The 13,260-nt window shown below is 38.2% G+C and overlaps 1 protein-coding gene across 1 annotated transcript; it reads left to right on the top strand.

Annotated features, from left to right (window-relative positions):
- Positions 1 to 11,279: 11,279 nt before the first annotated feature.
- Positions 11,280 to 12,146, top strand: LOC138913233 (uncharacterized). The gene has a single exon (XM_070216065.1). The coding sequence runs from the start codon at positions 11,280 to 11,282 to the stop codon at positions 12,144 to 12,146; it is 867 nt and encodes a 288-aa protein (XP_070072166.1).
- The last annotated feature ends 1,114 nt before the right edge of the window (positions 12,147 to 13,260 follow it).

The raw sequence follows: 13,260 nt of genomic DNA, 5'->3' as shown, positions 1-13,260 counted from the left end.
CCACATAATGTCGACAGTCAATAAAGCTATGAGTGTTCTTGGGTTTATAAAGCGTTGGTCAAAAGAATTTGATGACCCTTATATAACCAAATTATTATTTACCTCCCTTGTCCGTCCTATATTGGAATATTGTTCTTCGGTTTGGAGCCCACAATACCAAGTCCACATTGACCGGTTAGAGTCGGTACAAAAAAAATTTCTCCTTTTTGCCCTTCGTATTTTGAACTGGGATCAAAACGTTAGGCTACCTTCCTACCAGAGTAGATTATTATTGCTTAATTTACCGAAACTTGCAAATCGTAGAATAATGCTTGGTACCATTTTTATGCATAATTTTATAAGAGGTGATATCGATTCTGTAGAACTTGTTAGCCGCCTAACTTTTAATGTTCCCGTTAGACTAACACGTAATTATCATCCTCTTAATTTACCTCGATGTACATCAAATTTTGGTCTGCACGAGCCCTTTCGCGTTATATGTAATAACTATAACGTTCTTTATCATTTAATTTGCACATCAACTTCTATCCCGGTATTAAAAACTAACATTTTAACTCATTTGCTTCACTCCTAACTGCATGTTTTTTTCATTATTTTGTCCCGTCTTTATTGGTTTTATGTATTCTTCCTCGCGAACTCGCATTTTTGCCCAAATTTACAAAAGGGCCCCGCGCGTAACAAGCACGTGCTTGGTGTCGTTGGGCCACTTGTTTGTACTTCTCGTAGTGCATCATATAATAATTAATTTTTCACCTTGATTAGAATTATATTAATAATACAAGATAAGGAAGGCAGGTGGAAGGGGATGCCGTGAATCAAATTTGTTGGGGACTAGCCCCAAAGAATTTGTAAACACATAATGTAAATAATTATAAGTTCAAAGCTCGCGCTCTTATAGCTGTTAAACTACAAATGTTATTGTAATCAGCTGATCCAAGGCGCTGCCAACTTAGATAAATTGTATTGTACTGGAAGTCACTGGAAAACACACACACACACTTGAAGTTAGAGAATAAAACAAGCCGGCAGCAACTTGGTAACGCGAATTATAAATTAATAAATCACCCCCAATCTTTATAAAACCGATCATTAAAGCGCACGTCTACATACATACATATGTGTGTTCACATACACCACATATAACTGGAGCACGTGTTTTGATCAACTTTCGGCTGTCCGCGCTATTTCACATCACATTCGCAATCGTCGTCGGAGTGTGCAGCTTGTGCCACTCATCCCAACCATCGTAGCAATCGTCGAAGGCATCCTAGCTGAGCCGTTCACCTTATCGTCGTTACACTCCATCAATATCGTCGCCGCCGGCCCAACGTCCCGGAATCAGCTAAGGCTACGGCATCATCTGCCAACATCGCCTAATCATCGCAAGGAACGCTTCTCGGAGAGTTACGCCACGCGCGTTCAACCTAACCTCGCCTCCTCACCTCAACATCACTTCTACACATTCGTCCATCGATATCTAAATTCTACAGTAGATCTACACTAGAGACCTGCACGATACGATGCTGATGCCGATTCCACGAGTAAAAGTAATCAAGTTGGCGATGCCACGATTATTTTTTGTAATCATGTAATGGTGTCAAACGATGCCGAGTATACTCGGCATCGTAGAATCGTACGAGTAGCATCGTAGCATCGCCAACAAATTTGAAATTTGACATTTAAAAATAAATTTCAATAAAATTTCCTCTTCTTCTAAAGAATTCGCGGGTACATTTTTTTAGAATTCGTGAATAGAAAAACCACAGTTAAAGACAACAAATCCATACGAGTTTTGGACATGGTCCTTTATTTGTTCTTCTTCTTCCAAAGAATTCGCGGTTTCCTTTTGGAAAAGATTTCGCGTATGTCGGGTTCAAAGACGGTAAAACATAAAAAAAAAATTATCTTGGTTCAAAGAATTCGCGGTCTCATATTGTCAAAGAGTTAATCTATGGTCTTAAGTAGATAGGACTAACAATTGTGAAATCTTGGGTATATTGGTTCCTCTTGTTCTGACAAGAATTTTGGTTGATTTTGTTTAATAAAAAAACACGAGTCAGATATGAGTAAAACGATGCCGATGCCTACGATTCTACGATGCCACGATTCCAGATTTGACAATTGGAATCGGCATCGCCGAGTAGTAATCGAGTATATTTTTACTTACTCGTGCAGGTCTCTAATCTACACACATTATCAAGTCTGTATACACATCTACAACTTTACTTTGCAAGACATTCCGAAAATTATTTAGTCAACCTCCACTATTGCCCAATTAGTGAGTCTTTATTTCCATCCTTAATAAATATTTCGTCAACAACACAGGCCAACAGTGTTTTTGGTGCAGCCCTATGGGCATTAAATTGTGTTAATATAGACGGATATAAGCATATCTGCATACTTAGTTTTCGAGTTTAACGGGTGGTATTTGTGCAATCGCGGTTTGAAAAAAGTAGCAACATTTTATATTTTCATTTAAGATATCTTCGAGGGTCTGTGCTCAGTTGTAATAAAACCTATGCCAAAAAATTGCTTAGATGCCCTTCTACATAATTGCATTTAAGGTTCCATCATTATTTGAGTTAATAAAAGCCTATGAGCCATTGAAGTAATTTGTTCACCTCTATTTACAACCAACTTGATGCGGTGAACAGGCTTAAAAAAATACAAGGAAAAATATGTGCCCTAAAATATTTTACATGCATCTAGAGGCGTCTTTTCCCGAATTTTTGAGATAAATCCCACTATTGTACTTCAAAAAATGGAATTTATAGAATTATTTCCGTAAGAATGGGAAAAGTAACAAGTATTTTAGAGTCACTCTTACGTAACGAGTTTGTCGTGATTTTACACAGTAGGCTTTTTAAAGATAACAGTGGCGTCGCCTTAAAATTGTGGTGGGGATTTTTTTTAAGGCATATTAACCCCTTAAAAATATAATTTGTCTATGTTCGGCGCCTACTGCTAACCAAATTGAAAGGCACATTTTTACGAATGTGTCAGATATTTATGTAAAACGGGATTTAAAAATAGTTGTTACTTTTTAAGTTCTTACGGAAAAAATTCTATAAATTCCATCCTTCAACGTACAATGGTCTTATTTGTCTTAAAAATTCGGTGAAAGACGCCTCTAGATGCCTGTAAAATATTTTAGGGCATATATTTTTCCTTGTATTTTTTTAAGCGTGTTCACCGCATCAAGTTGGTTGGGAATAGAGGTGAACAAATTACTTCAATGGCTCATAGGCTGTGATTGACTCAAATTATGATGGAAACTTAAATGCAATAATGTAGAAGGGCATCTAAGCAATTTTTTGGCATAGGTATTATTACAACTGAGCACAGACCCTCGAAGATATCTTAAATCAAAAAATTAAATGTTGCTATTTTTTTCAAATCGCGATTGCCCAAATACCACCCGTTAAACGCTAAAACTAAGTATGCAGATATGCTTATATACGTCTATATTAACATGTTTTAATGCCAATAGGCCTGAACCTTTTAATAAAGTCCATTTTGTTGACCTGTGCAATCAACTAAATCTACCTTGGCTCAATAATTTCAAAATGTTTGAACTAGAACAATTAAAATCACAGCGTTCCAATACCCGTAGGAGTATGACACGTATCAAAACCATTGTGGATCCAATGCAACAACGCTCCGCTGCGGATTTAACTTGTCGTCTGTCAATACTCGAAGCCTATTTCAAGCAGGCGCTATCGTTGCAGTCTCAGATCGAGGAATTGGACGCCGAGGAGATAAATCGCGATACCCGTGGAGATATAGAGGAGCTTTTTATCGGAACAAAGGTACACCCAGAAAAAAATCCGTTCGAATCGTTCAAAAATCAAGCCCAAAGGGGGTCAAAAAGTGCGTAAGCCCGTTTGTTGTCAGTTCATGAACGCTTGTTCATAAAATTTGACCGAAATATTGGCATGCTTTGAACGAATGGGGTCACTTTTAGAACATATTGGTGTTGAATTAGGAAGATTTTAGAACTAAAGTTCAAAATGTGAGAACAAAAAAAGGAGAACGGATTGTTCGCAAATCAAGAAAAATGTTCTTGATTTTCTTCGTTCTTTTTTTTCTGGGTGTATGCATCCAGGATCAGCTTGGCCCTGATGCACACAGTACTGCAATTGGCAATTGGCCAGCAACAAAACTACCTCGACTCGCATTACCGATATTTGATGGCAAGTACTCTGATTATCAAAACTTTATAACATCGTTCAGGGAGGTTGTTGGAAATCAAAGTCAATTAGCACCCATCGAAAAGTTCAATCAGTTATTAAATTGCCTTCGTGGATCAGCATTCGAAACCGTTAAGGCTTTTCAAATTACATCGGAAAATTACTCTAAGGCCTTAGAACGAATAAAAACTCGCTACGATAACCCAACCCTTGTATGTATCGATAATATAGCCACTCTCTTTGCTCTACCTGGTGTCCCCAAACCAAACGGGAAACAATTACGTAGTCTTATTGACAATGCCTCTGCTCTCTATAATTCCTGCTTGTCCTTGGGAAAAGAGTCAGATATCGCTCAATTAATGCTAATTTCGATCATCACTAGCAAGGTAGACCAGGAAGCTAATCGAAAGTGGAATGAGTCCTTGAACTACATCATGTTACCCACTTGGGACAACTTCGTTAAGCTTATCGAACGCCATTGTCAGTACCTGGAATCTAGCCACCCATCACCCGAACCGCAACTAATCAACTTGAGCAACCAGAGGCCACGCCCACAGAGGCATCAATCTAACTTATCCTTCAGCTGTACAGCTCAAAACTGTCTCATGTGCTCAAGTGCGGAACACAAAATACTTCGGTGCCCACAGTTTATTAATCTCTCGTTCGAGAATCGTTTCAGTCACGCAAAAAGATTAGGGCTGTGCCTAAACTGTCTTAGCCAGGGCCATCAAGTATCCAATTGCCCGTCATCGCAAAGATGTCGAACGTGTTCGCGTACACATCATACCTTACTGCATAGGGAATCATCCGGTCCGGCTCTAACAGTCGCTGCATCTTTGCGGCCTAATCCGACGTACATTCCGGAGGCAGTAACCCATACGCATCAGCAACACGACCAAGATCTTGTCATCCTGGCGACTGCGATAGTCCTGGTCAAGGACGCCAGCGGCTGCTACAGATTGGGACGAGCATTATTGGACTCCTGTTCGCAGATCAACTTTATTACTGATGAGTTTGCACAAACCCTTCGTATACCACGAACGAAGAAAATCATTGAAATTCGCAGCATTGTTCACGTTCCCAGGTTAAACAAGGTACTACAACTAGTATCAAGTCCCGCTTCAACAATTTCGAACTTACTCTTGATTTTCGTGTCACCCCTAGTATCGCTCATCACCCTGACACAGAAATTGATATATCGTCATGGAGTTTGCCGCAGAACACCCGACCAAAGAAGATGCGAAGAAATATTCTCAACCACAGTTCGTCGCGACATAGAAGGTCGTGTTATTGTTCGTCTCCCTTTCAAGGACGATTGTAGTCTGTTAGGAGAATCAATTGATATAGCTACAAACCGATTTCGAGCCCTAGAGCGGCGATTACATCGAACACCCGACATTAGGAAACAATATATTGAATTTATGCAAGAGTTTCAAGATCTGGGTCACATGAGCATGGTTGATCAACCCAACCTCGACCAAGCTCACTTCTACATACCGCATCATTGCGTATTTAAACCAAATAGCACGTCAACAAAACTTAGAGTGGTATTTGACGCTTCGTGTCATAGAAGTTCGCAAAAATCTCTAAATGATCTATTATTAGTCGGTCCAACAATACAACCAGAGCTCTATAGACTTCTTCTTCAATTTCGCATACACCTGGAGAAAGACACCACTAGACCCACTTCGTACCTTTGAGCTTAATACTGTAACTTATGGGACTGCATCGGCACCATTCCTTGCCATTCGCAGTATGATATATCTTCGTTTTATGTAGACGATTTTCTATCCGGTGCCGATACCGTGGAATCGTTAGTTCAGATCAAAAATGAAGTCTCTACAATTCTCAACAAGGGCAATTTCCACCTGGCGAAATGGCATTCGAATCACAAGGACTTCATCGACGATAGCACTCTAAAAGATCTAAACTTAGAAGACGAATCAGTAACTAGCGCCCTGGGCTTGAAGTGGGACCAACGTAGCGACGTATTCCTTTTCTCGATTCTTCCTCAGAAAACCTCGGAGACAGTTTCCAAACGCTCTATCTTGTCGATTGCATCTTCATTGTTTGACCCATTAGGCTTAGTAACGCCTGTCATAATAGTCGCAAAAATTATTCTCCAAGAGCTATGGATCTTAAAGGTTCATTGGGACGAATCAGTTCCCCAGAACATACACATAGCGTGGCTATCGTTTCTCTCGTCAATGTCTTCCCTACAATCGCTTAGAATTGCTCGCTATTGTCTAAATCCGGATATAATCAGTCTGCAGAGTACAGTTAGTCACATCTAAATCTCGAGTAGCGCCAACAAGGAAATTGTCGATTCCCAAGTTGGAATTGTGCGGTGCACATTTATTGTCGAAACTCTACAATAAGATTCCCTTCAGTTCTGGCATCCCGTGTCGGTGACAATTCCTTAGGCCAAACGCTCGGCCGCTGTCGACGTCAGCAGAGCAGTCGGCGCAGCGTCGACATGAAAGAAAGAGAGGCTGATATTTATATATTGCGCTCTCTTTCCTTGTCTTATAATTTGCCTGCACTCGACGCTAGCAGTGACAAATTTCGGCCGGTCCGTCATTCTCTTTTTCGCTTTACAGTTATGTTCAGTTAGCAACCAAAATTTGGCCGGTAAAATTTGTGTGACGCAGCGACATGTGTATGCCCTTTCATTTTAGGACAATTTTTGTATTCCGAAATAAAAAAATTAATTTCGTGTTATAAACTTAAATTGAGTTTACTTTAAAAATACATTTAACTAATTTAGTTTATTGTTTAAATTGATTTTATAATATTCCAAAACACCAATTGGTCCATAATATTTTTTAAATATTAAATATTAAAATTTGTATCTTCACAAAAATTATTTGTGCTTTTACTCAATAGAAAGGGTATACATAGAAGCATTGGCACGCGGCAAAAGCGACGATGAATCAAAATAAAACGGGAAAGCAAAATAATGACTGGCTGTATTTTTTGACTGTCAATCGAAGAGAACAACGTGCTTAAATTTGTGCGTAGACAATTTGTAATTGGCGATTTAAAAAATTGTACAAGTGTTTTCCAATTGTATTAAAAGTTAGGTAAGTGGCATTTTAATTCATTTACATATATGCAGTTGATATTAATTAAAATAACCGGTAGGTTTATGTCCCGTTTGCTATTGTTTCTGGGTGGAAAAATTCTTGCAATATGTACATACATACATATATTTCCCGTGACCAGCGCTAAAAATGTAAAAAGGTAAATATAAAAATATACAACTAAAACATATTTTTAAAACGTATGTCTGTCTTTAATTTTTTCAGGATCACCATACCATACCATATTCACCATACGCGGACACATTCATGAGGACGGCAATCTTACATAAATATCAAAAACAAAAAAAACAAGGGGTATTATTTATAATTAATTGTACGAAAATGTAAATAAAACAGCATACTATTTATTAGTTTTCAAATGTTGAGTTATCGACAAACTTTGGATTTGTAAAACACAAAAACAAACAATGATTTGCTCTGCTATGTACACACACACGCACAAAATATATATATCCAAAAAATGCGTATTTTACACACACAGCCATTAGATACAAATATGCGTGTGTACGTTTGTGTGTGTGCATTGCAGCTGACTAAGGAATTGAGATTCGCTCAAATTCAAATTCAAGAAATTACTGATATCCTTTTGCTAAAAGAATATTTTATTTACATTTCCACAACATACTTACATAAGACATTTTGTAACCGATTTTTGTGAACTAAAATTCAAATCGCATAGATAATATTAAAAGAACATTAAATATTTAAACCAATTGATTCTCTTGCTCTTTATTACATGTGCCTCATATTGTTCGCTGCCTTTATTAGGACAATTTTGTTTTGGTATTGCACCTAACACCTAGTGCACCTAGCGCGTTAAAAAAAATGTTCGCTCTTTTTTCGATTTTTAATGCGCTAGGTGGACTTCTTCGCAAGAGTCATTTGTCAATTTAGTTCCTTGGGTTCATAGCTACATAATCACTGAAGACTTGATAGTGAAATTTTAATCGGTTCACAAGATATGGCCGTTACAAACAAATTTTGTATGTAAAACTTTAACTCGCTATAAAAGGTTAACGCGAACTAAGCTAGAGAAACCCGAATGGGTTTAAGCTTATTTCGATGAGTTCTTTCCGTCCATGAAATCAGAATTGCGGTTACATTTTTCATGTTGCACTGTGTTATTAGTTGTCGCCTGGATACTTCGATTTGCCGATTCTTCCAGACAGCGTAAAGTAGGCAATAGCATACCACCGCCCGCAGATGAACTTCAACGCGCGATGCATTGTATTGCTTGGAATTTACAAAAGAAGTACTTCAACGAGGAATTTAATCAGCTGCAAAGCGGCAAGCATATTCGAAGCAATCTCAAGAATCTTGGCCTTTTCCTTCAAAGGTGCGATAATTTTGAGCTGATCAAGGTAGGAGGACGTTTAGAACACGCTGATGTTCCTGACAGCCAAAAACATCAAATCTTGTTGGCAAACAACGATCACTTTGTAGACCAATACATGCGGTACTTTCATCTAAAAAACTTCCGTGCTGGTCCAAAAACGCTAGTGGCCCTAAGCAGATTACAGTTATGGATCGTCAACGCCAGGAATGTTGCTCGCCGAATCGTACGTTCGTGCGTACACTGCGTACGATATCGCCCGGTTTTACTCAACCAAATCATGGGTCAACTTCCCAAGGATCGGCTTAGCCCCTCGAGACCATTCTAAAAATGCGGAATTGATTTTTGCGGCCCAGTAAATTGAATTGATTGTCTTATAATTTGCCTGCACTCGACGCTAGCAGTGACAAATTTCGGCCGGTCCGTCATTCTCTTTTTCGCTTTACAGTTATGTTCAGTTAGCAACCAAAATTTGGCCGGTAAAATTTGTGTGACGCAGCGACATGTGTATGCCCTTTCATTTTAGGACAATTTTTGTATTCCGAAATAAAAAAATTAATTTCGTGTTATAAACTTAAATTGAGTTTACTTTAAAAATACATTTAACTAATTTAGTTTATTGTTTAAATTGATTTTATAATATTCCAAAACACCAATTGGTCCATAATATTTTTTAAATATTAAATATTAAAATTTGTATCTTCACAAAAATTATTTGTGCTTTTACTCAATAGAAAGGGTATACATAGAAGCATTGGCACGCGGCAAAAGCGACGATGAATCAAAATAAAACGGGAAAGCAAAATAATGACTGGCTGTATTTTTTGACTGTCAATCGAAGAGAACAACGTGCTTAAATTTGTGCGTAGACAATTTGTAATTGGCGATTTAAAAAATTGTACAAGTGTTTTCCAATTGTATTAAAAGTTAGGTAAGTGGCATTTTAATTCATTTACATATATGCAGTTGATATTAATTAAAATAACCGGTAGGTTTATGTCCCGTTTGCTATTGTTTCTGGGTGGAAAAATTCTTGCAATATGTACATACATACATATATTTCCCGTGACCAGCGCTAAAAATGTAAAAAGGTAAATATAAAAATATACAACTAAAACATATTTTTAAAACGTATGTCTGTCTTTAATTTTTTCAGGATCACCATACCATACCATATTCACCATACGCGGACACATTCATGAGGACGGCAATCTTACATAAATATCAAAAACAAAAAAAACAAGGGGTATTATTTATAATTAATTGTACGAAAATGTAAATAAAACAGCATACTATTTATTAGTTTTCAAATGTTGAGTTATCGACAAACTTTGGATTTGTAAAACACAAAAACAAACAATGATTTGCTCTGCTATGTACACACACACGCACAAAATATATATATCCAAAAAATGCGTATTTTACACACACAGCCATTAGATACAAATATGCGTGTGTACGTTTGTGTGTGTGCATTGCAGCTGACTAAGGAATTGAGATTCGCTCAAATTCAAATTCAAGAAATTACTGATATCCTTTTGCTAAAAGAATATTTTATTTACATTTCCACAACATACTTACATAAGACATTTTGTAACCGATTTTTGTGAACTAAAATTCAAATCGCATAGATAATATTAAAAGAACATTAAATATTTAAACCAATTGATTCTCTTGCTCTTTATTACATGTGCCTCATATTGTTCGCTGCCTTTATTAGGACAATTTTGTTTTGGTATTGCACCTAACACCTAGTGCACCTAGCGCGTTAAAAAAAATGTTCGCTCTTTTTTCGATTTTTAATGCGCTAGGTGGACTTCTTCGCAAGAGTCATTTGTCAATTTAGTTCCTTGGGTTCATAGCTACATAATCACTGAAGACTTGATAGTGAAATTTTAATCGGTTCACAAGATATGGCCGTTACAAACAAATTTTGTATGTAAAACTTTAACTCGCTATAAAAGGTTAACGCGAACTAAGCTAGAGAAACCCGAATGGGTTTAAGCTTATTTCGATGAGTTCTTTCCGTCCATGAAATCAGAATTGCGGTTACATTTTTCATGTTGCACTGTGTTATTAGTTGTCGCCTGGATACTTCGATTTGCCGATTCTTCCAGACAGCGTAAAGTAGGCAATAGCATACCACCGCCCGCAGATGAACTTCAACGCGCGATGCATTGTATTGCTTGGAATTTACAAAAGAAGTACTTCAACGAGGAATTTAATCAGCTGCAAAGCGGCAAGCATATTCGAAGCAATCTCAAGAATCTTGGCCTTTTCCTTCAAAGGTGCGATAATTTTGAGCTGATCAAGGTAGGAGGACGTTTAGAACACGCTGATGTTCCTGACAGCCAAAAACATCAAATCTTGTTGGCAAACAACGATCACTTTGTAGACCAATACATGCGGTACTTTCATCTAAAAAACTTCCGTGCTGGTCCAAAAACGCTAGTGGCCCTAAGCAGATTACAGTTATGGATCGTCAACGCCAGGAATGTTGCTCGCCGAATCGTACGTTCGTGCGTACACTGCGTACGATATCGCCCGGTTTTACTCAACCAAATCATGGGTCAACTTCCCAAGGATCGGCTTAGCCCCTCGAGACCATTCTAAAAATGCGGAATTGATTTTTGCGGCCCAGTAAATATTTACATGCGAATTCGCGGCAAGCCACCTAGCAAGGCATATATAGCTGTGTTCGTTTGCTTTGTGGTCAAGGCCATACACATCGAGTTAGTCTCAAGCCTGTCAACGTACTCATTCCTCGGCGCTCTCAAACGTTTCATAACTCGGCGAGGACGTCCTTCGGATGTCTTCTGTGATAACGCAACTAACTTCACGGGAGCAAACAACAAGTTAGAAGCACTCAAAGAGTTCCTGTTCAAGAAGGAAACCATTGAAAAAACAAATCTGTTTTGTAACAACGAATTTATAAATTTTCACTTTATACCCCCCAGGGCACCCCATTTTGGAGGCATCTGGGAATCGGCCGTCAAGAGCGCCAAGGGTCTCCTTAATCGAACATTATGGGATGCCCGACTTTCATTTGAAGAACTCAGCACTGCGCTTGCTGAAGTCGAGGCGGTTCTGAACTCTCGTCCGCTGTCGCCTCTTTCGTCGGATCCAAACGACTTGTCGGCTCTCACCCCGGGCCACTTTTTGATTGGCGATGCCCTTCGCGCACTACCCGATCCGCCGGAGACTGACACCAAGATGGAGAACTTAGAGCGTTGGCGACGAGTATGTGCCATCAAGGATCAAATGTGGCGTCGCTGGTCGCTGGAATATATTCAAGAACTGCAACTTAGAAGCAATTGGACTCAGGCTTCGCCAAATGTTTCCGTGGGTGACATGGTAATAGTACATGAAGACAACATGACACCACAACGATGGAATCTAGGCAGGATCGTCGCAGCCATACCGAGAGGAGACAACAGGGTACGCGTTGCCGATATTCGTACAACCAAGGGAGTTTGCCGACGACCCATTCACAAGCTTGCCCTATTGCCGGTTTCTTGAAAGTCAAGGATTACTTTCAATGGGGCCGGGATCTTGGGGACTAGCCCCAAAGAATTTGTAAACACATAATGTAAATAATTATATGTTCAAAGCTCGCGCTCTTATAGCTGTTAAACTACAAATGTTATTGTAATCAGCTGCTCCAAGGCGCTGCCAACTTAGATAAATTGTATTGTACTGGAAGTCACTGGAAAACACACACACACACTTGAAGTTAGAGAATAAAACAATCCGGCAGCAACTTGGTAACGCGAATTATAAATTAATAAATCACCCCCCAATCTTTATAAAACCGATCATTAAAGTGCTTTTAGTCATACAAAATTGTTTAAACATTTCCATTTGTTTAAACAATATGAGGCAAGTGTAAGAAAGGGTAAGAGCGAAATAATGTATTTAAAAATTTAAACAATTTGTCAATATCTCATTGTTTGAAAACTAATAAATAGTTTGCTAATTATTTTTTTGCATTATAAAAATAAAAACAATTTTAAGGAATATTTCGACTGTAAAATTCAGCCTAATGGGATTTCTGTAAGTCTACCGATATTTTAAAATTTAACGTTTACTTAAGAGAAATGCGCAAAAGAAAAGATTTTAGATATGATCGATTTTTTAACCGCGCATTTTAAACGTGTTATGACTGTGGTATTTTCATTTTAAATGTGTTGACTGTGGTATTTTAATTTTCCCCTTGCGCGGACACACTTAAAGTGCGACAGCAGGACATACATACATACGTACAATACATGCGCCAGCAGAACATACATACAAATATATGGGGAGGCCGTGACGTCACATCAGGTTAGCCAAGTTTGAAAGTATTGGGGACTTGGTTAGGGGGGGAGGGGGGTAGGGGGGTAAAGTCTTTGGCACCAAAAAATCGATTAACTTTGAGATTTTTTATATAAAAACTGGTTGGATGGATTTAATTTAAACCTTTTGTATATTATTAAATGTCATTTTATTAAAATCCACTAATTTTTATAGCCGATATTATCGGCTAATATATCGGTGGCAAAGCGATTGCTGGAACATTATTAAAAAAAGGCGTTTTGCGGTGTTCACAGTACCTCCGCTAAAAATGATTGGACTTCCTTTTTTTTTACGTTTC

This window comes from Drosophila takahashii, chromosome 3R (assembly GCF_030179915.1).
Source record: "Drosophila takahashii strain IR98-3 E-12201 chromosome 3R, DtakHiC1v2, whole genome shotgun sequence".
Classification (NCBI taxonomy): Eukaryota; Metazoa; Arthropoda; class Insecta; order Diptera; family Drosophilidae; genus Drosophila; species Drosophila takahashii.
The sequence above is the reverse complement of the archived record's forward strand: the minus strand, read 5'-3'. Positions and strand labels throughout refer to the sequence as shown.

Excerpts from the sequence above, each read along its gene's own strand:
- LOC138913233 (XM_070216065.1), top strand. The coding sequence starts at position 11,280 with ATGCGAATTCGCGGCAAGCCACCTAGCAAGGCATATATAGCTGTGTTC.